Source organism: Aphis gossypii, chromosome 2 (assembly GCF_020184175.1).
Source record: "Aphis gossypii isolate Hap1 chromosome 2, ASM2018417v2, whole genome shotgun sequence".
Taxonomy (NCBI): domain Eukaryota; kingdom Metazoa; phylum Arthropoda; class Insecta; order Hemiptera; family Aphididae; genus Aphis; species Aphis gossypii.
In genome coordinates, this window is record NC_065531.1 from 8,059,038 (window position 1) to 8,083,310 (window position 24,273).

Genomic DNA, 24,273 nt, shown 5'->3' on the forward strand with positions numbered 1-24,273 from the left:
CGCAGTAGTGGGAGGGGAAAATCGGGTTTCCGGCGGGAATGCAGACCCGGGGTTAAAACACTCTTAAAAAGGGATACGCGTTCGTTTGTTATGTGCATATATCTATTATAACTCGGTGCCAATTTCCATCGGTTTATGGTTTAAAACGATCGCGTCAAACCGGACACCGCGTAATAATAATAGTAACACGTACTCGGGCTACCGTCGGTGTCGGCGATATATTATTATATTATAGAGTAATTGATCGTACCGTGTTCTTACGGAATAAAACAATATAAAATATAACATAATCGTATTTGGTGTTTAGATCATCGCATTATAGCTTTAACACACTTTGATAGTTTGGTTGATATTTTAATATTTTTACGTGTAATATGAAGCACCCCATTGCTGGTTATAGTCTCATTTCTGTTCAACGAATAGTTATTTTATAGTTCGCAGTAGAGAATAGGGTGAATGATAGAAAGATGAGGGATCCGCTCTACACAATATACCTCTAAATCCTCTGTAGATTAGATTACTCTACTTCTCGATATCATCGGAATATTAAAGTTATCGCTAGTTATTTATATCATGAAGACATTTCCCATTCGCATGTTTTCGAGTGGTGCAACTGCTCTATTATAGTAGTGCCCACCGATTCATATCAATTTTATTATTAGGAGCTCTATACCTATAATATATAATATCATCTAAACCGTATTATTGTAATGTTGTCCGACTGTCTTTAATCGCGATTTCGTGCGCATTGTTGTTTACGCAGTGAAACGGACAGTGGACATTAAGAACCGGCCCAGGATCCCAATCCCGGATGAGGACCCGTACAGCATAGCAGGAGCAAACATGGTGGCCGCCACACGGGAACAGTTGATGATGCAGACGGCGGCGCGCCGGGGTGACAAGCCACCAAAATTGCCGCCCAGGGACCCGTCTAACCCTTACCCACATGAAATACCTAAGGTAATAATATTTATTAATAACCAATAATTTTTACAATATAATATTATGTAATTGAGTGGAATAAATAAATGCATTTATGTGACGTTTAACACATTATTATAGATTAATATACGCTTTCATCCGTGTTAATGTTTGTAATAATAATATTCCATTATCTTAGCGTAAGATTTTAAATAATATTCAGTGCGATGTATGTGTGTTTTTATGGATATCAAGTATAATATTATAATGATATAATATATTATATAATCACAGTATTTGAGCGAGTGATTAGGTGATAGTAGACAGGTTATATCCTGGAAACGAAAATTCTGGATAGGTCTGAGGAACTTTGAAATTGACATGTCAGTATAATAATTAAGTGTGTAAAAAACAAATTATAGCTACACATCCGAGATCGTACGAGTATTTAAAAGTATATAAATGCCATAACACCTGTTATGGCATAACGAGGGATATTTGCCAATTTCTTTTACACTCCGACATCTAACACACATATGAATAACATAATATTATCTGACAGTCGGTAGAAAAAAATACCATTACTGAGGAATTATATTATTAAAAATAATCATTTTTTTAATAACTTTAACCGAGGAAGTAATTGACTCAAAATGAATTGGGGCATTATATTATATATATAATTATAAAAATAATAATATGGTAACCTATACGCACAGTGTTAACAGTTTTTGTCTTTCGAGCATACCTATCGAAGTGTTCAAATAAATCCTATTAGTTTTACATCTTGCTAGACGTCACGTACACATGCAATTTTAATTTTTCCATGAGTGTTTTTCTAAACTAAATACATTTTTCTTTTCGTAATTTTAGCCTGACTACGATGACATCGAAGAAGAAGAAAACAGATTGGTAGGTACCATGAAACAATTCACCTCATCGAGGGGAAAGGACAAAGTCAAGGACAACAATAAAAAATACGGTAAATATATATATATTATGCTTATTTCACCATACGTATTATTTAATACAATGATAATATCCCTTTTCGCGCAAATATAATATAAAATATTATAATCTGCCATTAAATAAAACGTATAATAGCGGCGTGTGTGGCGGCACAGATTCAAATGGATTCTCCTGCCCATCACAGTTATGATCGGTAAAACTACAGCGCTTATATATATTATTATTATTATTATTTATTTTATACTGTATAGGTATAATAATAAGCGCAATTCTGTATCCCGAAGTCGATTTCGCCACAGTGTTATCGTCTGGGGTTAGGAGGTATCTATAGTGCACACACATTAATGCATATTATATGTAATATGCTACCTTTATTGTATATTAATATTTAAAACTTATTAGATGATTATGTTAACGTCTGCAGTAGAACTTTAAAAAAATATTTTTTTATTTTATTAACAATAAAGACTTAACAATTTCGATCTACAATTATTTTTTGATTAAATTTATATGAACATTAATAACCCTAATAATAGGTATCTGGTACCTATATAGTTAATAACCATTTTCATATTTTGGCATTTGACAACATTCGTATTTATTTATTGAGACAACGCGGCACGGTATTTCGGACGATTTTAAAAGACAAAATATATATATTATATACCTATTATTATTACCATGATAACGTGTCTGTGCAATAATAATTATTATTTCTTTGGATCCGTCAACGACCTTGCCCAGTTTTCTTATTCTTTTTAATCCGTTTCGTCGAGATTACCTAATTCAACATAAAAAATACAACGAGGCAGTTAATATACACATTACGCTTATAAGTCACGTCATTGTGGTGGGCATCGTCATTATATTATTATAATATAAATACTTACTTTATATGTGATATCAGCAGCTGTCGCATATCCGTCTGCACTCTGTAACACTAGAAGCCCAGTTACTCCACTTGCTGAAGAGATCATGTACACAGTGATTCACCAAGAATGCTTCACCTCAATTTTGTCTTTCATTCAAATTTTGATTTTTATATTATTTATTTCTAAATACTATACTCTTAAATAAACTTCTCTTTTCATCAACCAGAGAATTTTAAAAATTCCTAAAATCAGAATTTAATTTTAGGCGTACAGTATAATTGGTACAATGAGACGAGTATACAGTCTTATTGTATCATTTGTAATAATACGATTTTGCATTTTTATGGCATTGGATATTATGCAGACCGTCTTTTTTTCTACTAAAACATACCAATCATACCTTACTGAGAAAGACTTAAACGAAAGTATATTTGAAGTTATTCGTCACGACCCTCCATGTATAAACTTCGAAACCGCTAGATCAACTTTTCTACCTTTTCCAATGTTCTCTATAAGTGTTTTTTTTAATTCTAAATTTAAATTTTGAAACGAAAGTTTTAATGAATACACGCCTTACTTCAACACGATTTTAATACAGGCGTGATTAAAGTTTAATTTATAATACTAACTTTCCAATGGAATTACATTAGGTATACATTAATATATAATAGAAAATGTGCAACCTATAATATTATATCTCAAACCATACTTAACACTGGGACTTAAGAATTCAAACCGTGTTAAAAACAGCAGAACTAGAAACTTACAAACTCTTTCGCTTTCAAATTAAATCCAAATAATTACACTTCTTTATTATACTTGGGGATCGTCTTAGGATCCAGTGCAAGAGAACTGTGTAAAGAGACATTTTTATTATAAAGTTAACTCAAAACAAAATTTATAATAAAAATGTTACACCTAGGTGATTTTTTGCTAGTTGTTCATATTATGTACTATATTTTATTATCTGCACAAGTGCTTACTGGAAATAATCTTACAGATTGTATAATTTGTAATAAAATATGTTAAAAAAATAGTGTAATGTATTATCATTTTACATTATATTATGCATAAGTGCAAAACGGGAAATTGGTACTCGTATAATCCATTCGAATTACTAGTTACACGTTGTTATTATAGCTATTCTAAATGTTTGTGAAAAAAAACTGCAGCAGCTAGGTGAAAGGCCGACTCTGTGCACGCAGAACCGGCTGACGCACATGTACTTTCACTCAACGAAACGGCATCTGCGTACCTTGACATTTAGTATCAATTTATTATTATTATATTTTTAAGTACTCTGAGCTCGTTGTAATTATAAATTTTCGCTTGAATCGCGACACAAGATAATGAGACGATAAGACAGAGACTGGGCGTACGACGGTCGTGCAGGTGTGGTGTACATCTGATATTTTAGGTGGTGTATAATATTTTGTTACGATATTACAATCACAAGTTTTCATACATAGCTATTAAAATATATAATAGAAGATTTAACCTAACCTTACTTAGAAGACAAATACGCGATAAAATTAAAAGAGAAACGCTTGTGCCTAACAAAAACAAACATTTATAAATAAATTATAGTGTCATGTATTTATGCATAATAGTTTGATAGTGCTATGTCCCAGAGTAAGATTGCTAAGCTTGATGTAATGTAGGTACACATATTTTACGAGACTGATCTAATATAGCATTTCTATTATGCGTATAATAGCGTAAAGTCGATGCTCGTCTACTGTGCGTTTTTAAACGAAAAATAACATTTAATTATTTAAACACCCTAAATACTTACTAGATTGAGCAAATTTTATATTAGCGTAATGATATTATTGCGTATTATTTTATATTTATAAGAACAAATTTTTGGTTTTCAGACGACCCGTACTACTGTGGACTGAGAGCGAGAGTGCCGAACTTTGTCAAGACTTCCAACGGAAAAACCAAGGAGTTCGTCAAGGACGTGCCCGTCGGCCCGAAGATGAGCACCGCCGTCCCGCCATCACGGTACCAACAGAATCCGATGGCCCTGTCCAACGGTCACCTGGCCACCGCCGCCGCCGTACATTATCATCACACGCAGCCCGCTATGTGGCACACGCGCAGCTTCGACAGCGGAATGGGTGAGTGATCGTCGTTTGTTATTAAATTTTATTGTTAATTATTATTTTGTAAATTCGATATACCCCTCGGATTTATAATCGATTAGTGTGTACATTTACGGTATGTGGTGGTCAAGAGTTCCCGCGATAACAGTCATCAATTGACTATTTATTAAACCAAACGAGTACATCTCCACGGCGAAATTTTTAATTTGCCATTTCGATGTTTTGCGGTCGATACTCGACAATAACGGGGCCGAACGTTATCCATTTCCTGTTTCTTTTTTCGTTTCATTTGGTTGTACTATTACTGCATCCGCTGCGGATTTTAGACGTCAATACAAATCGTTTTTCAACAGGCTATATAGATATAATATTATAATAACATTTTTTAAAAAATATGATGATAGTAGAATCGTCATTGCAGCAAATATTAATACGTGCGTTTATTGCATTATACTATAGAAACTTTAATACGAAAAAGCTTTTGCACCTGGCTAGAAATAGTTAATATTCATTTTTAAAATATGCATTCGAATTATACTTATACTAGCAATTAACAAACTGTATGTCTTATATTTATTTCGAATAACTATAAAATTATTGTAAGTACCTATATTTGTCGGTCAGATAAAATTATTTTCGAAATATTCAACAAAATTTACTGTCACGTTATGTGTTTCAATTACAACACAAAACAGATGCCGTCTTATAATATTATTATACCTATTCAAAATAGTTAACTGTCCTAATGACTCTTTTTATTCGATTTCGTTAAGAGAAAAATATTTTAATCCGCACGATTTTAGTCCCAAACACTAATAACTATTATACGTTTTTAGTATAATATTAAGTATACACTATACATCTCACCGTCAATATTTTATTTACCGTTTTTAATCCTACTTCCATTTGTCAGCTGTGAGTGCTTCATTAAATAAAAAAATAAATGTTTTATTCCAAAACTGCTATCGTCCACTGTATTATATAAGTGCAATCTTCAATTTAAATAATATATACGTATTACCTCACTGAGTCTATTGTAAGCTAGTAAACGGATTATAGTGTATAGTATACAAGGTTGTTTTCAAAATATTCTCAATCCTTCTTGTCTCATAATATAATGCACATATTCTGTTATCAATTCTTATAATTTTATAATATACAAAACAGGTTCATATTTTTAAATATTTGCACATTTTTTGTCATTTTTATAAATTTAAAATCATCATAGCATAGGTACATATTGTCATATTGAAACTTATCATCATGGTCTATATTATCGTTGGGTAATGAATACAATTTTATCGTTTGAGTTTATAATTAAATGCTTTATAATTTTCAAAAAATAATATATTTAACAACTTACAGTTAAAAAATTTGAGTTAAAATTTGAAAAAAGATAATTGTATCTCTATAATAATTAAGACGCTTTAAATTGTATAAAAAAATAAAATATAATACTTTTTTATTATTTTTAAGTATTTTCAATGTCAAAATTTGGATTTTAATATTATACATGCATTATGTAAGGACATGTTAAGCTTGCTCAGTAAATTATTTAACAGTATATGCCTCTATTAAAAGCCAAACGGCTTTGTCTCGAATTGAAACCACGGGTAGCAAATCTGTATTAAATCTGGGTTGTAAAGGTACTCACGCAGCTTCCGGTACACATATTTTTACATAGCTATATATATTATAAAAATTAAACATTGGTTGTTTTTGCGGATTTTTCGTCACGGCTGTCGGCATGAAACTGGACCCCGTTATTCGAATTTAATTGTGCCAGAAACGCCTATTATTATTGGGTACAATCGATTATCGAGTTCGACCGTCATCAAGTCCACCGCGATGAAAACCGTGACCTGCGTATGGCGTATCGCTATAGACGCGTACAACCATTCTCGTTTCCTACGCTATTGCAAACGATAGATTAAATCGAATTTAAAATGTTCAACCTACGGCTACCTATATATATAAACAATATGATAAACGATTGCACTACACAGGGGTTTCATATAACGGCTCTTCGTTCGGTTAAGATCGACATTGTTTTTAATTTCTCTAGTGTTACCGTGAGTTACCGCGTCAAACAGATCTGCGGCTATTATAGAGCAGGAAGCAATAAAATACTGTTCGCCAGAAAAAAAAAGATAAAATTTTAATAATAACATGAACGCCTTAGAAATATGATTTCGACGGATTTCCGTTGGTGCGTTGGACTTTTGGTGTAGGTAGACTATTATATATCGTTTATTACGTATAAACATTTTGTTATTTGTGATTGGATCGGTATACTATGTAACGGCTTAGTGACATTATAACTCCACGTATTGCATAATTTTATTATTTATGATTATTATTATTTTTGTAAATCATTATGCTATTTTTTCAAACCAGTTTCATATAATTGTGTCCAAATATGACGACAACGACGACGACGCCTAAACGGTGTTCGTAAAATGACCAATTAGCAATAATTAGTCTACCGACTTTTCTCGATCGTGTTTATACGGTGAAACGAATGCATAGTAAATTTAATTATATTAAAACAAAATATTAAACAATATACCTTACCTATACAAGTTCAACTGTATAGAAATTTACATATCAATATTTTTTATTATTTTTATTAACTTTCTGGTAAATAAAAAATCATGTACTAAGACTTAAGAGATTAGAAAGACTATCTTGTTTGCTAACCATAATATTAATTGAAATATTATGTACCTACTGTAAAATTTGTGACATGCATACAATATGATCGTTCCTATAGTTTAATCAGCCCTAAATGATAAAATATTATATTATTTATATTAGGTATGTATAAGTGCACTTAAATCAGTTTACATTCTTTAGTTATAACTTATAGATATACGTGTTTTCAAATTTAAGTTAACATAACTTAAAAACAAACAATAACAATTCAAATTGAATATGGACATCTATAATATTCAAAAAATAATTTGGTTTTTATCCTAAATTTTTTATTTTTGGATACCTAGAGTTTTGAGTTGAGTTATATCTATAATGTATACATTCCAGATATATTGAATACGCAAAATAACTTTTTTTTATATAATATTAACTATATTATGTGTCATGTGAACGTGCATAAACGTGTACTAAATGAAAATGTTTTTTTTTTACGTTTCTCAGATGCCGAAGTTTTTGATTCGCCTTACAACCACATCTACGGACGGTTGCCCATACCTACTAGAGGTTACATACCGACGGGACACAGGACTCCAATGTACGTTGGCGAATGGGACTAATGATCCAACTGGACGAAGTGACTAAGGTCGATTCGCGCTTCTCATCGACGAAAATCGAAATGATTCAATTTTAAAGAAAAGAAAAATTAAAAAAAAAAATCACTTTATTATATAGATCCCTTTTCGTTATTTTCTCTCGACTGATGGATAATTTACACATACATATATATATATATAAATTGCGTACATATATTATATATTATTATAACATAATGTATAGGAAAACGATTTAATGAGCTTTTTTTATAACTATTCTCTCTTTTTTATACATATACACATATTATATAAAATACTTAGTAGGTATATATTTTTGTGATTTTTTTTTCGATTGTATTTAATTAATCGTCGTCAGTACGGAACGCGATGAAAATCCGTATTACTTCAGTGTACACAATACACATATTTTATCATAATCTTATTATAATTTTGTGAATATTATGCATATAAGTTTTACAATAGTATGAAATAACTCGCGCGGGCTCTTTTATTACGGATATACATAGAAGCAGCATATTACATATAAATTATATTTCTAAAATTACAGTTTCGCGTACGTCATCAAATAATCGTTTTGGAAAAATTCGAAATCTTATTTATATCTATCGACGACGTGTGTGACCGTTTATCATCCCACGGTCCTCACAGCACACATCGCAAGTATCGTATTGTTATAATTATTCTCGTGTACACCTTGTTGTCTGACTACTTAAAAACCGCGTCATCGCGGTGATAATGATAATATTATTATGTATAGTATAATTGTTCGTAGAAAGCGAAAAACAGAAAAGCGAAATTTAGTCGTACAGAGCTAACATTCGACGACGACGATGTGTATAGAGAGGTACGCGTGTTTAAGGATACGATTTTTTTTTATTTTACGAAACTTACCGTGAGAAAATAAATAGATCGAATAGAGAATAGAGAATAAAAAAGCAAAAAAAAAAAGAAAATACAAATCGGTGTGGGGAGACGTAATATCGATCGAATTCTTCGTATAATATAACCTATAATGTGTAGAAAGAAAGAAACAATTTTTAATTCGTAACAAAAAGATCAAGTTTAATTTTTATGAAAACAAATAAATTCGTATTGTATAAAAGTAATTTATATATTATCTTTGTTGTTTATTATTATTATGATTTTTTTATATATATATATTTTTAAGCTCGCGCGCTATTCGTATATATAATATTATAATATATATAGGTACGTTACGATTAGACTTTTTAGGTTTAACGCATATTATTATTTATAGTATTATCAACATTATTATAATAATATTATATACATATACATTTGTACGCCTATTTTGTATGTCCTTTTTTCCCTCTCAATTTGTTTATTATATAGCGAACAATAACACGTATGTTTGTCGCGTGCGACCAACGCACTGCATTTTATAAAATAATAATAATTATTATTATTATATTATGATCATAATAATACAGGCGTATTATTAAACTATTATAATTTTTTTTATAAGGTTCGCGCGCGTCGACTGCGTTGTTCACACTTGTTGTCGTATATATAATATATATTATATATACCATCAACGATTAAGTGAACAATATCATAATATTATACGCATACATACCAGTTAATTTTAATATTATTATTATTAAGTTTATATTTAAGTATATTTTAAGTCTATTATTGTAATCCAAATTTTTATTTCATGACAATATATAATTATTATTATGTTTTTCGTCTATATTATATATAAATTGTCTTGTATTTCTATATAATTATATTTGTTTTAACGATAATAATGATAACAATATACAATAATATGAAAAATCTAAATGTTTTTATTATGATGATATCATATGGATTGTGTGAACTTACAGTTTTAATTTTAAAATGCCATGATGGGAGTAGTAAACATACCAAGGTCGTCAGTTTCATTACTTTCAAAGTTGGATACCTCGAGTAGGACATGAGCTCAAACCACGAAAAACAACTAAAATAAGTTTGGTTTTAAAATTCGGACGAATATGAATTGATTTCTGGGTTATATACAGGTAACATGCGAATTTGTGAGGTTTCATAATGATATTATTGATAACAGAACTAAGTTAAATTATCTTTTCAAATTAAGGTGACGTAAAGATAATTTAAAAAAGTATTTTAATATTTGACCAATCTTTGAATTTTTATTTTTAAAGTTACTGGATAGTTCTAGAGATTGCATTTTTTCACTCCTGTCTTAAATGGAACCTACATCCTTTTAGTTTAGATTGAGACTAAATTTCAGATACTACTACACGAGAAACTTTTTTTCATAAAAGGATATTTATCTACATAAATATTTTCATAAACACATGATTTTTTATAGATTGAAATGCTTGTTCACTACAAGAGGTGCTGTTTTTATCGGAAAATAGGTAAGTAGTTTTAAATTGGAATGAATTCTTACTCTTTATTTGACCTGGTTAACCAATTCAGTATATTGGATTATACGCGTTATTAGTATAAGTGTTTTTGACCAAAATTATATCCTTCAATTTTCAGTCACTCTAAAAAGTTAAATATATTTTTTTAATTTTATACGAATAAAAAGGTAGTAAAAATATAAGTTTTATGAAAATTATGTAATGTATTAAATTATATATTATTATAGTTATTATTTGTATATAAACATTAAGTAAATATTAAGCTTTTTCATTTGGTCAAAAAGAGGACATGGTCTCGTTCTACTTCATAAATTGTAGCTCTGAATGAGTTCTTACAGTCCCGTTCAAACCTTCGTATTGAATATAGATACAACATCTGAGAGACCTTTGCGATTCCGAAAAAACACTGACTCTGGGTATTCTCTAATTGGGACACAACGATTGTTCGCATAGACACTCATATTTCGTATCACGTATAATCATTGTTGTTTTAAGACTAGACAAGTTCAGTTTCCGAAAAGAGTATAAGCTTAAGGACATTAATAATAACGACATAATACGCGACATTATATATCATGTACGCCACGATATGCACGTCCGCAGAAAAAAATCATATCGTAGTCTTTCTTCGTCCTGAAAGACCCTATACTCATCGTCATTGTCCCGTATGGGGTTATGTCGTGGTGAAAAAAAATCATCGCGCAAATACACTGTTGTACGCTGTAGCTCTGAGTTTATTATTACTATTACAAATTCCTTGTCGTGCGTTGTTGTACGCGTGCGTAATAACAATAATATTTAATTTAATGCGATACGCCCTAACCGACTCGGCTAATCTTTCCGCGAGGACCTTGAGTCGGGACAATTACAGATTATCGTTGCTATCGATCCCAGTCGGAGCATATATCAGCGTGTTGAACATATAATAATATTCTGACGATCTATCAGGTACTCAGCACCTGTAGTGTAAATCGTATAATAATAATTACGTATATTTACATAATATGATATGCTACCTACATAGCTGTCCGTTGCCGAGTCAAAGGCGAGCACGTGTGCAACGCAGGTAAAGTATATTGAAATATTAAGAAAAAATATCATCGTTATGATTATTATCGATTTTCGCGAGCGTATATGTATACCGACTATACGAGTATAATACATCATGTTTTTTTATTTATTTTTGGATACGCGCACGTATGATATAATACATTATTATGTTAACCCGTGACAATAATTACCGGCGGCCAGGAACTGTTTTATCACTATGACAACAATAATATAGTATTATACCTATAATTATATGTAAATATTTGTGTATCATCGTGGAGGTGTTTAATTTAATATACGGTGTGGCGTGATAGATCAGATCGGAACGTCATCTTTTGTTCACTGAGTGCATATATTATAAGTATTTAAAAAAAATGTGCTTGTAGTAGGAAATGAAAGAAAAAAGGATGACCTTAACCGAACGGATTTTCTGCAGACGAGCATCTCAAAATTTTCGCATCTTATATATTATACGTATTTTGGTTTTTTTTTTATTATTACTTTTTTTCCACGACCTACAGCAATCATTGTGACGGACAGCGCTTGGGCGTAGATTGGTACGTAGATTCGTGGGGGTTTTAATAATATTTCTCGAATGATTTATGTATTCAAAATATTATCGTTATCGCATAAAAAAACGTGTACATAATACCTACACTCATTCTTAAGAAACATGTAAAAACAAATCATTATAATTAAAATAATTTAAAATATAATAATGAAATGATCTAAAATACGTAGGTATTTTAATTTGAATTACGTATACTTTTTTAATTTAAAGCTATATGCATCCATTTTGATAAGAACGCTATATGAGAGTTTATACAGAGATTTACCGTACAGCTTTCTAAATAAAACTTAATCCATAAAATGTACACTATAATGGCATATATATATTATAATAATTTAGAGTAAATATTATGTAAAAGGGTGATTCATTGGGTATACTTGACTCCATTATTTTTAATTTAATAATAAATGTATTTAAATTCTAATTTTCAGCATTTTTAAACCATACTTTAAAATTCTTGGTATTTTTTATAGTACTGAGGAATCTAACTTCTGTGTCAATACAAACATCTGCTTTTCAATAGTTTAAAAATATTATGTTTTGCACTTGAATTTTCCACCAAATATTATTTTCGTATATTATACTTATGGCTATAAGTATTTTAATATTATATACACGGTGTGATTTTTTTTTTTTTAAACGATCGTATTATCATGAAAAGTATTTACATTATTGATTTTTTTCTACTTAATTTAATATCTTTATGATATTTTAGAATTTAAATTATCTACTATAATTAAAGTATAGTTAAAAATAAAATTATAAAATTGTTCCAAATAGGTACTTGTATAGGAAAGAAGTGTTTTTTTTTTTTTTAAATAATCACTAAGTTAAAGATGTGATTTTGCATTTTTTTTTTCGAAATTATTTGGAAAGCAGCGAACATTTCTCATAATGAATTTGCAATATATTTAGATGACCGTATAAAAGACAAGTGCGATTGGATTAAAAAAAAATATGTCAATGACCGTGACGCCGACGTGTTTTTATCGCACACACACATACACACACTCAATTGTACTTAGTACTGTAACTACAAAGATGTATGCATTGTATAGTAAAGAAGAACTTTGATCGAACAACTTTATGTATACTATGTATAATCATTGAATATTGGAATAATTTCATCTTAGTAGTAAATTTTGATTTACCAAGCATGCTCATTGTCTATTTATTCTACTTTTTTTTTTTTAATAATACATTTATTCAAATGTAATCTTTATTAAAATTTAAATGAGTATAGTTTTTGAAATGTTGAAATGTATAAACTAAGAATTAAAGTTCTTATAAATGGTTTTAGAAAAATAGAAAATAGATTTGATATAGCAATATAGCATATCTATTTATAACACTCGATAATTCTTACAAACTATAAAATATTAATAAATTATCATCAAATCTCCAGTATCTCCTATAAACGTCAAACCTTTTATGAAAATAGTGATTATTAAAGTTATTTATAGTATGGCCCTTGAGTATATTTAAAAGTTCTGACACAATGAATTTAAATGAATTCTTAATTAAATAAAAAAAAATGGGAAGAGTGATTATGATGACATTTGTAAATCAGTTTGTGCAATACAAGTATGTTTTCACACAATGTATGATGAGCTTCCTTGTTTTCGAAGCTGATTTACGGGATAACTCTGTATACATAAATTCGTGGGTAGGCTGCGCATAGTACTATATATCATCTAGACCACAGAAAACTAGGTTCCACGAATCGAAAGAGAAACAATCGCGTTTCTAGTTTCTACATGTAAACGTAAACAACATCGTTTCCGTCAGCAAAATTATATACGGTACCTATCGTGTCTTTTTTTAGAACGTTTAATCGCGTGAAACTATCATCATAATGATTATATAGGAAATACATTTATTTTTAAAACCTTAAAATGACATTTTAAAAGTTAAAAAAAAATTATTTTTACTTCGATTGTTTGATTTCAAGAACGATATTTTTAATAGATTTTAATCCACATAATATGTCACGAATATACTTTACAATATTTACATGCAATATAGTTTTGATGAGTGATGTATAGGAGGAAATAACAAACTGACAAATTGAATGTACCTTGTACCTATTGTACCTATATGAACTAATAAGTTCTTACACAGTTATTTCAACTTTATAGTTCGTACATTAATTTAAAAATTTTCGAATTATTTAAAAACTTTATTTTTTCAAGATCTTGAAGATCGGAGTATTCATGACTTTATTTTAATACATTAAACATTAAAATATGTTTTTAATGTTATTTTTTTGAAACTTAAAAAAATAATTCGATCACAGATGTTCATACGAAAATATAGATTTTTTTGATAAATGAAAAAAATTGTTTAAAAAACCAAACATTTAACGCTGAAAAAAAACCATAACATTCGTAGTACCCAATTATTATTATTATTTTAGTATAATTTAAGCGCACGTGTGTGTTTTATTATAACGGAGGGTAAGGGTCGACATACTCTAATCGTATACATATTATAATACGTGTGTAGGTACAATGTAAATAGTAAATATAGCGATATTATTCTTATTATATTATACGATCACAGCCGCAGTCACCTCCGACGCAAAAATAGAATATTATTATTATTTAAATATTTTGCACAGTAATTTTATTGCTTCATGAGTATACTCGTGTAGTTATATAATATATATATATATAATACGTCTTACGGGCTATGTATCGTGACATCGCATAATAAATTATTAGTTAACGATATATAATATCACAATTATAATTGAGTGTATTGGGTGATTTCGTTATGAATTTGGTAAAATAATATTGTACAATTTTTCACAAAATGAGTGGGTAGGTACTTCGCAGAACCCCTTAGAGTAGTTATCACATAACAAACTGTATATCAATTTAAGGTCATCGATTTGAGATATGTAGTTGTACATAATACATAAAAGACGGGGCACTGTATATTGTACTTATGTAGGTATATCCGTATAAGTATAAGCCATTCACCTTGCGGTGGGTGTAGGAGCTTGACGGAAACAAATAAAATAAAATAATGAAAAGATTGCGACCCATCATCAAGGACCTGTCATTTTTCGACCGCAGTAATCATGTACGAATACATACACAAAATATATACACTATGTTATAATATACTACTACAGGAACGCGTGTGGTCACCATTCGGTTACCGCAACTACGGTATAATCAAAACGTATGTATACGTATATAATATAAATGTCGTTCTACGTACAAACGTCTCCTTGTGGTAACTTAAAATATGTATCAATTATTTTAGCTATATCATAATAATACGTATATCGTAAAATAACATGATTCAGTTATAACTTATAAGACATGACGAGTCTTGTTCCAAAGTCGTGATATTATTTTTTTTTTGCAATTTGATTTCATCGTGATCGGGATCAGGACTTATCGGACTTATCTCTTTCTAGATATTTTCTACAAAGCATCTTACAAATTATACTACTTTTAAATGGTATAAAATTATATTTTATGAAAGTAAAAATTAGTTCTAAATTATATCTAGGATTAAAGAGAATTACTAAGGTTTGAAAGTTGAGTGAGGCTCACACTAAGAGTTTTATGTTTTGAAACTAAATGGATCTATATAATTCGGATTTTTATAAAGATATATATTAAAGCATTTCATTATAATTATTAATTCTTAAAATCAAACGAAAACAAAAGTACAAAACACACTGCTTGATATTATTTTTATTATTATTATGCAATTACATTTAGTTATTACAAACAGCACTTTAAACCGAACCTCAAATTGCTAATACACCAAAAAATACTGTTGTATCATATTATTTAAAGTTAAATTCAATTTGAGAAACATTCGATAGGCAAAGGTCTAACGATTGAGAAAAGAAAAATGTATCACAAACAATGAATGAAAAATGAACAACGTAAACATGAAATCATAAAAAGTTATCATGAACATTTAAGTATTTAACCCTAGATTACACGTATTGAAAATATTCACGAGATTCTACGCACACGCTATTTTTGACCGTGTGTTGAAACACATCAACTAAAACTCAATGAATTGAAATAATCATTATTTTATTTCTCTTAAATAAATAAAAATTGTCAAATGCTTTTATTGATACTTAATATAAACCAATTAAATTTTCATATAAATGTTATTACACTTAAGGTTATATTTCAGCATACCAAGCACCCAGTCTTTTAGGCAGATTGTTCAATAGATAATGAAATTTGAACCCTTTTATAGTACAGACATCAAATTGTATTCAACTGAGATTTGTATCTAACTTATTTATCACCTAATTAGAAGGTACCTAGGTTGGGTTAGATTAATATTTCATATTTTTGAAGCAATGAACACAATTTTAAGAGCCTGGTCTTTTTTATCGTGATGCGTGTGCTCTAGGGTTAAATATGAATACAATTGTATAATGTTTACTTTTGTTTAATTAATTTACATTAATTAAATGGTTTATTTAAATATAATAGCTAAGTAAACATAGCTTTACAGAACCTAAACTAAACGAAATAGGTGATTGATTTTTACAACACTCACTAATAGTAAGTTATTGAATAGGTTAGTTAGATGTTGAATTTTACACAATTTAATAATAAATAATTTAAAATTAAAACTTTAACCTTCTAATCAATTTTTTTGATTTTTATTGAGATTGATATTGAAATTGAATTTAAGGCATTTCTTTATTTTTTTTTTTTTTTTTTTTTTAGCGTTGGCGTTCAATGGCTGACTGTTCCAATAAAAGGTCCACCCTTGACCATTGGGAAGTTATTATCAATGATAACTTACAAATTATTCTTTCCAATATTTCACCACACTTAAAATAATATTGATTGTGTATAAAACATTAATTGCACATTAAATATATTAAAATAAATATAATATTCAATATTCAATTTTTTATGGAGCTCTGATTTGAATTTATTCAAATTTTAAAGGTATTTATCATTAAAATGAAATACGTAAATTATGTTTTATTTGGTCATCATTTAAATTTTTTTACATAATGGCGTATCGTCGTAGCATAGAAAGGTTGAAAACACTGTAGTTCCAATGCATCCTCATAATTTCGTGATAGGTACATAGTATACGAGTATGTATGTCAGTTCAAAAAAGTGACTGTTAAAAATATTGAGTTAGGATAATGGATATTCGATCACCTTAACCTTAGTCATTAATTTGTAATAATATAATGTGTTTATATAATATGGAGGATTTCTTTATTATATAGGTACCTACACATATCAAGCGTGTCCGTTCGTATTAAAAATTGCCTTTGCTATTATAGGTGCTGTGTACGAGCTACAATTCGCCCATGAAACGTAGTTATTATACGCTCGATAGTCGATACTTAATCGAACAAAGTGTCTGCAAAAAATTGGATAAAACTAAACAGTCAAGTTCAAGGTATTTACATTATACTAATTGTATTATAATATCATACCGGGAAATATAGAAAGTTGTCTTGTATTATATTATTATTATTATCAGCATTATTATTATACTTGTAATAATTATTACTATTATCGACGTCTCTACAAAAGTATCATATATATTTAAGTATTATGTCTATAGTAACTTCACGCTGATAATAATTGATGATACAGTATTTTAATAAAATATATAGGCTTTGGAAAGTTATGTAGAAAATGTTAATAGAGAAACAAATAATTTAAAGGAAAACTCAGGAATGCAGAGATAATACTTTCTTATTTGTTCTAAAAAATAAAATAAATAATTTATTCATAAATAATCTAATTATATTATTATTATTTTATGGAGATAAAATTGTTTCGTAAACGAACTAAACGATACACATGTAGCAGATAATGTACTATTATAATTATTACAACAATATTATATTTTTATGATTTATATTTAAAATATATTATTCTTTTTAAATCTATTAGAATTTTTCCGATTACTTTGTAGTTTACTCAATTAAAAATAAAATATTTAATCATCATCGTGTAAAAAATGTATATATACGTGAAAATAAATATATACCTATCTAGACAAAATTTAGACTTGAAGACCTCGCGTAGATGAGTAATCATTTACATGTACATTATATTAATGCATTTAAAAATACCTATTTGTAATAAATTTCAAGAGCATTTTTAACAATAGTGTGATTACAATTATTATGTAGGTACGGTGTAATATTTCAATGTGGCACAAATTATATGGGTATATTATACTACCTATGTTTAAAAAAAATATAACATTTTTACGTTTGCTTATTAAGATTTTGTATAGTTTGTGTATATTAAGTATACGTCCGTGTTAGGTTAAGAATATATTGATAAATATATATTATGTGTATATATATATATATGTATCGGTATTAGAGTGAAGGTCTTCTTTACGTCTGGCGTAATTGCCAATAAATTACAAGTGCATTATCATCATAATCATAGACATTTATTGTAAATATGGTTAAATGTCATTAAAATAACACGGTGTACATAAGTATAATAATTTACTCAAATAATCATCCCGTTAAAACTATAATTTTAATGGCTTATGCCTTTCAGCGATATATTTTTACAATAATATAAATCTATTTTTATTGTAATATGCATAATAATACCTCTCTGTGTATTATGTCTGTTCTTATATAGCATTCACCACCTTTTATCCTTATCGAATGTTGCATTTGCTTTAATAGGCATTGAATTTTAATTTTGAATTGTATTTATAATACTTCATATTATTTTCAATTAATTACATTTTTTAAACAATTTAATGAATAATATGCAGTCATACAAACTTCTTTTTTTTTAAATAAAAACCACGATTTATATTATAAATCGAATTCAGAACACGTTCTGAATAATTTATCTAAATCGAATTTTAATCGAGAAGTGTATGAGGTTTATTTTAAATAAGGATAATAGTGTTTAATAATAGTTTTGCAATCTTTAGTCTATCACTTTTATACTTATACAATTTTAAAAACTATGAAATATTCAACAGGTTAAGTGCTAAAAATAATAATTTAAATACTTCATGAATTATCGAAGGAGAAATATTAGTGAGCATATTGGTGAAGACCCTGTAGTATATTGGAATATAAAATACTATTAGGCTTTACGTTGCTAATAATATATACATCGTAAAATTTCTTAAATATAGGTATTATATGTATACTACTACTGTAATAACTATCTGATCTTCTTCACTTTACAGTCACCTAGTCTCGGATTGAACGTCCTTCAGAGTTTAGACTTCAGATTCCCTCAAACTTTGCACTCGTCGACGAAACCCCCTTTCACTTCGACCATTCCGATTGCGCCATTATACGGTGTTCGTGCATAGTGTACATTATTTTATAAATATATCATGGTAAATTCATATATTATAACAATAACCGAAACTAAAACCGTAAATTTATTTTAGTTGTAACCACCCGTAACCCAAATGGACGGTGTTGAGTGCAATAAATAATAATAATAAAAAAAAATCGGGACATTATTTGCAGTGTACTACGCGGTGGCAACTGCGGCGGACAAGATGACACAACAAAAATCGAGTGTACAAAACACGCGCTCATAAGTCAGTGATTTCGAAAACGAAAACAGCCAATATATATATATATATATATGAAAAATAGTATATTGATATGTATGTATATATATATATATATAAACGGTTTGTAGGCGGAAATAATGTATACAGTGTGTAAACAGCGCGTAAAATACGAAATATATTAATGTATACACAAAAAAAATGTATATACTTCTGCGGGAAAACGTCGCAGTCACGTTTAACGGCATTATTTCAAGCTCCAAAAACTGCTAAGATGCGTTTGAATAGTAGTACAAATAGATGTGTGTGTGTGTGTAGTATAGATACACTGAGAGTTAACGAGCAGTCGAAAAAACAATAAAAAATAATAATAAATAATAGTTGTCTACGATTTATTGATTTCCATAGACCATAATACATTATAAATTAATAATGTAATATATTATTCATCTGTAACTGCATTGCGGAGTACCTAGCAATATAATTTTTATAGTAATAAGAATGTAGTTATAGTATGCACATATACAATACATATTATAATTAAATTTTACCTCGGTCCTCGAGTGTTATTTTAGATTGTGAACGGAGTGATGAATGTATTGATTTTACAATGATGTATGTTTTTTTTGTGTCATGTACAGCATAACTAGTCGAAATAATGCTTTAATTTCAAATTTGGGGGTGGTTTCCGATGGAAAAGTGAATATCCTTGGTGCATTATAGAGGTAAAAAGTAAACATTTTCCAACAGTTTTTATAAAAATCGAGAAAAACAAAAAAAAAATGACGGAAAACGGGAATTTTCACGCAAAACCAGTTTTTGACCGAATCAATTTTTTTATATGGTTGTAATTCAAAAACTAACCACTATAATAAATACTTGAAATTTTCACCAAATGTTTATGTTAGAGTTATCTATACAGTTAAATTTTCAAAAATGTTTGACTTTTTTTGAGTTATTTATAGACCACTGAAATTTTCGATTTTTATGCAAATTTTTTTTTGAAGTGTCGATAAAATTTTTTTGGCCCAATCAAAATACTTGAAAATTGTATACAAAGTTCCTCATATGTTATTGTTATAATGATTAAAAAATTATAAGAATACATAGGCACAATTTTTTTTTATTAGCATTTGAAGTTCAAATTTTGACAAAAATTCGTCAAAATCATGAATATTTGCAAATTATTTTGTAGTTCAAAGTTCATAAAATTGTTTGTATTTATATCTAACGTTAAATATTCTAGACTGACAAATCATCTCCGTTCAGAATCGTTTTTCGTATACAATGATACCTATCATTGCATTCAAATTTAACCTACCCTAGTCCGAGGTCCACCCCACCCTCTAATAGAGCGGTACCCACTTGCCGACTTTCTTAAATTATTTTTATTATTGTTGAGCTCATATTTTATAGATATTTTCAAACTAATATTTGGTACAATTTTATGTTTAAATAATAAAATAACAATTTCGTTGGTAGATTCCTATGTAGATATATTTTATTACTAATATATTTTCACGTTCTTTCGAAAAAATGTTTAATCATTCGAATTGATTTAATTCGAACAAATACGAATAATGTTAAAGTTACATTGATTGACATGTAAGTTAAAAAAATAGTTAGATTTTGCGATTACGCTGCATCGACGTATCTAATTGTTTATTTATTTTTGTATTGTAATATAAACTGTAGTAAACAATTTACAAATCGTAGTTAACACAGACCAAATAATAAAGTTATGAATAATTTTAAGTTAAAATTTCCAGGATAATTTAATACTAATTATTTTATATGATAAAACATTTTTTTTTTCGATTTCCAGTGGAACTTTATTGTATTCATAATATTTTTGTCTTTTTATTTAAAATTAATTTTGTGTATGATATCATCAACTTTTAGAATTTTATGGTCTTAGAAAAATTGTAATGTGTTTTCTTTTTCTTAAATCTAAATTTTATAAAAATGCGTTGATGTTATGTATAATATATAATATGTTTTCTTTATTGATAGGAAAGTAATATAAGTGAAATGAACTGAACGGCTAAGTTAAGTTTTCCTATGGTGATATAATTGTCTTTTATGCTTTATACATATAACTTTTTTGTCGTAGTGTGTATAGGCAATAGAAACAACGATATTAAATAATATTAAAATTAATATTCTTGATTAATACAAATTACAGATTCTTATGACAGGGTTAAAATATTTTTGATTCTCATATTTTAGTTGGGAGAAATTATGGGCATTGTATTCATTCAAATATTATAGGTACGTATAATACAATAATAATAATTAAAAAAATACTTATTATGATAAATTTTAAATAATTTTAAACATAATTACCTATTTAGTGAAAATTAAAAATATACAGTGGTATACTAGTATGTAATTGACCAACATTCAAATTTGGAGGCTAAATCCAAGAACTCTTACTTCTTAGGATCCTGCAGTATTAATATGGGTCTGTATATTATAGTTACGATTATTACACTTATAACTTATAATGTTGGAGTGATGATTATTCTATGAAGTTATGTTGGCTTCTAACCCTAAGCAAGATATACTAAAGTGGTTTATAGTTTGTAATTTAAATGATATAGTGATTAATGGCCATAGTGACATAGCGCTTTTTCTCTTCCATTACGATCTACATAATAATATAAGTAGGTAATATAAAATCTATAAAACACATTTCGTGATTATTGCATTTTTTTATCACATGATAAAATTAACGACGATATCAACGCTTATTGGTTTTGAAGTTTTTATATATGCGATTATATAGTGTATATATTATTACTATAGTTTATTAAACGCTGTTTTTAATTACCATAACTGATGATCGTACGCACTGAATGATGTATTAGCAATACATCATAATAATATTATTATCAATGATATTATGTATCAACTAGTTGTATTTTTAAGCTAGTTAAATATTGTAATTAGTTGATTTTTTAATTAACTTACAAAGTTAACTAGGTAGTTTAATTTATTATTTAAATATCTTTTAAATCAAGTATAGAAGAATTAAAAAAAAAAAAAAATTAAAATTTTTGATTTTAATGATTTTATACATTAATTACTATACATATACAGTTAACATACAGTTTTATATAAAAAATTATAAATAGTACAATAAAAATGGTACCTAATAAATAATACCAAATAGTCACAAATTACTTTTTGTGTGATCTATGTACTAATAGAACATTATAGATTATTTTTTTAAACTTTGAATCAAATTAAGTTCATTATTTTTCAACCATAATTTTCTGACTTAACGATCTTGTCTTCATTTAAGTCAATTTAATTTGAATTATTAACTTATTTTCATTAATAATTTGTTCACTTTTGTTTATTACTATATCAATATGTATGCGTGTTTTAAAGTATACGATGGCCGTGATCCAAATGAGCTGATTTTATTGTTTCAATAACATTCAGTTGCACAAGGTCCTCAATAAAAATACACCTAGTACATATACAATCAAATAGGATGATGTTTTTTAAAACTCGCGAACGATCTATCTATTGGCATGTGATGATTGGGTATACATTAAATTGTGTACCATCATATTATTTTGACGGTGATAGTCATCGTTGAACAGAGGACGTTCATTACTTATAAGTTTTTACTTTTTAGGTACTATAACACAATATGATATGCACTAGCGTTGTAAATACATTTTACGAATAAAATTAAAAATACACAATTGTATTTAGAAACTATTATTTAGATGACTATTTGCGAAATTGATAGAATTATTATTTGAACTATTACAAAATACAATAAGATTAAAAAAAAAAAAAAGTGAAAAAAAAATAGTAACTATAAGTTTCAATTCTACTTACTACTTTCCCTCAATAGCTGTTTTCAGAATTTAAAAAAATGACCAATTGCCCTTGGCCATATGTATCAATTTTTCACACTTATTATATACATTAATGATTACAATACTAATCAGTAAAATAGAGGAGGTAAATATGTTAATAGGTTAAAATAAATAAAAATGATAAATTTATAAATACAATATATTTTAGGATGGTATACAATGCAATTAGCAAACAAATAACTTAGGTATAATTATAATGAAAATTAGAAATGTCTAATTATATAATTATTATAGTTATTGTATGTAATATGTTTTGTAGTAACAATTTTACTAATTCAAATTTGATATTTTTGCATTTATTTATAAAATCTTTGATTTGTTTTTTTTTTTTTTTGTTTATATTATGTATGCTTGAATAGAAATATTATTTTTATCGTGTACACTACTTATAGCAATTTATATACTTGTTTGAACTTCTTTAAGAATATTTATACAAATGCATCTTATTTATCATACACAGATTAAAATTAACTATTCTGATAATATTTTCATCTTTATATCAGATGAGCTATTTAATATTAATTTTCAAATAATTACATTTGTATGAAAAATTTTATTAGGTATACATATTATATTTATTTTTTAACCACATGAGTTTTATATTTTCATTTATTTAAGTTTTTACCTACCTATTTTATAAATTGGTGTTGAAATCATGTACATAAATGTGAAAACA

General features: G+C 27.9%; 1 protein-coding gene across 3 annotated transcripts in view; it reads left to right on the plus strand.

The window, feature by feature from the left end:
- Window positions 1–9,193, plus strand: part of LOC114124925 (uncharacterized) — a 140,076-nt gene extending 130,883 nt beyond the window's left edge. For 2 of the 3 annotated variants that reach the window (XM_050202186.1, XM_050202188.1), the window contains exons 7-10: window positions 755–960; window positions 1,795–1,903; window positions 4,640–4,885; window positions 8,027–9,193. In XM_050202186.1, the coding sequence (XP_050058143.1) occupies window positions 755–960; window positions 1,795–1,903; window positions 4,640–4,885; window positions 8,027–8,142 (677 nt within the window). In that variant the 3' untranslated portion in view covers window positions 8,143–9,193. The remainder of the gene's footprint in view (window positions 1–754; window positions 961–1,794; window positions 1,904–4,639; window positions 4,886–8,026) is intronic. The other variant, XM_050202187.1, reaches the window with a different exon arrangement.
- The last annotated feature ends 15,080 nt before the right edge of the window (window positions 9,194–24,273 follow it).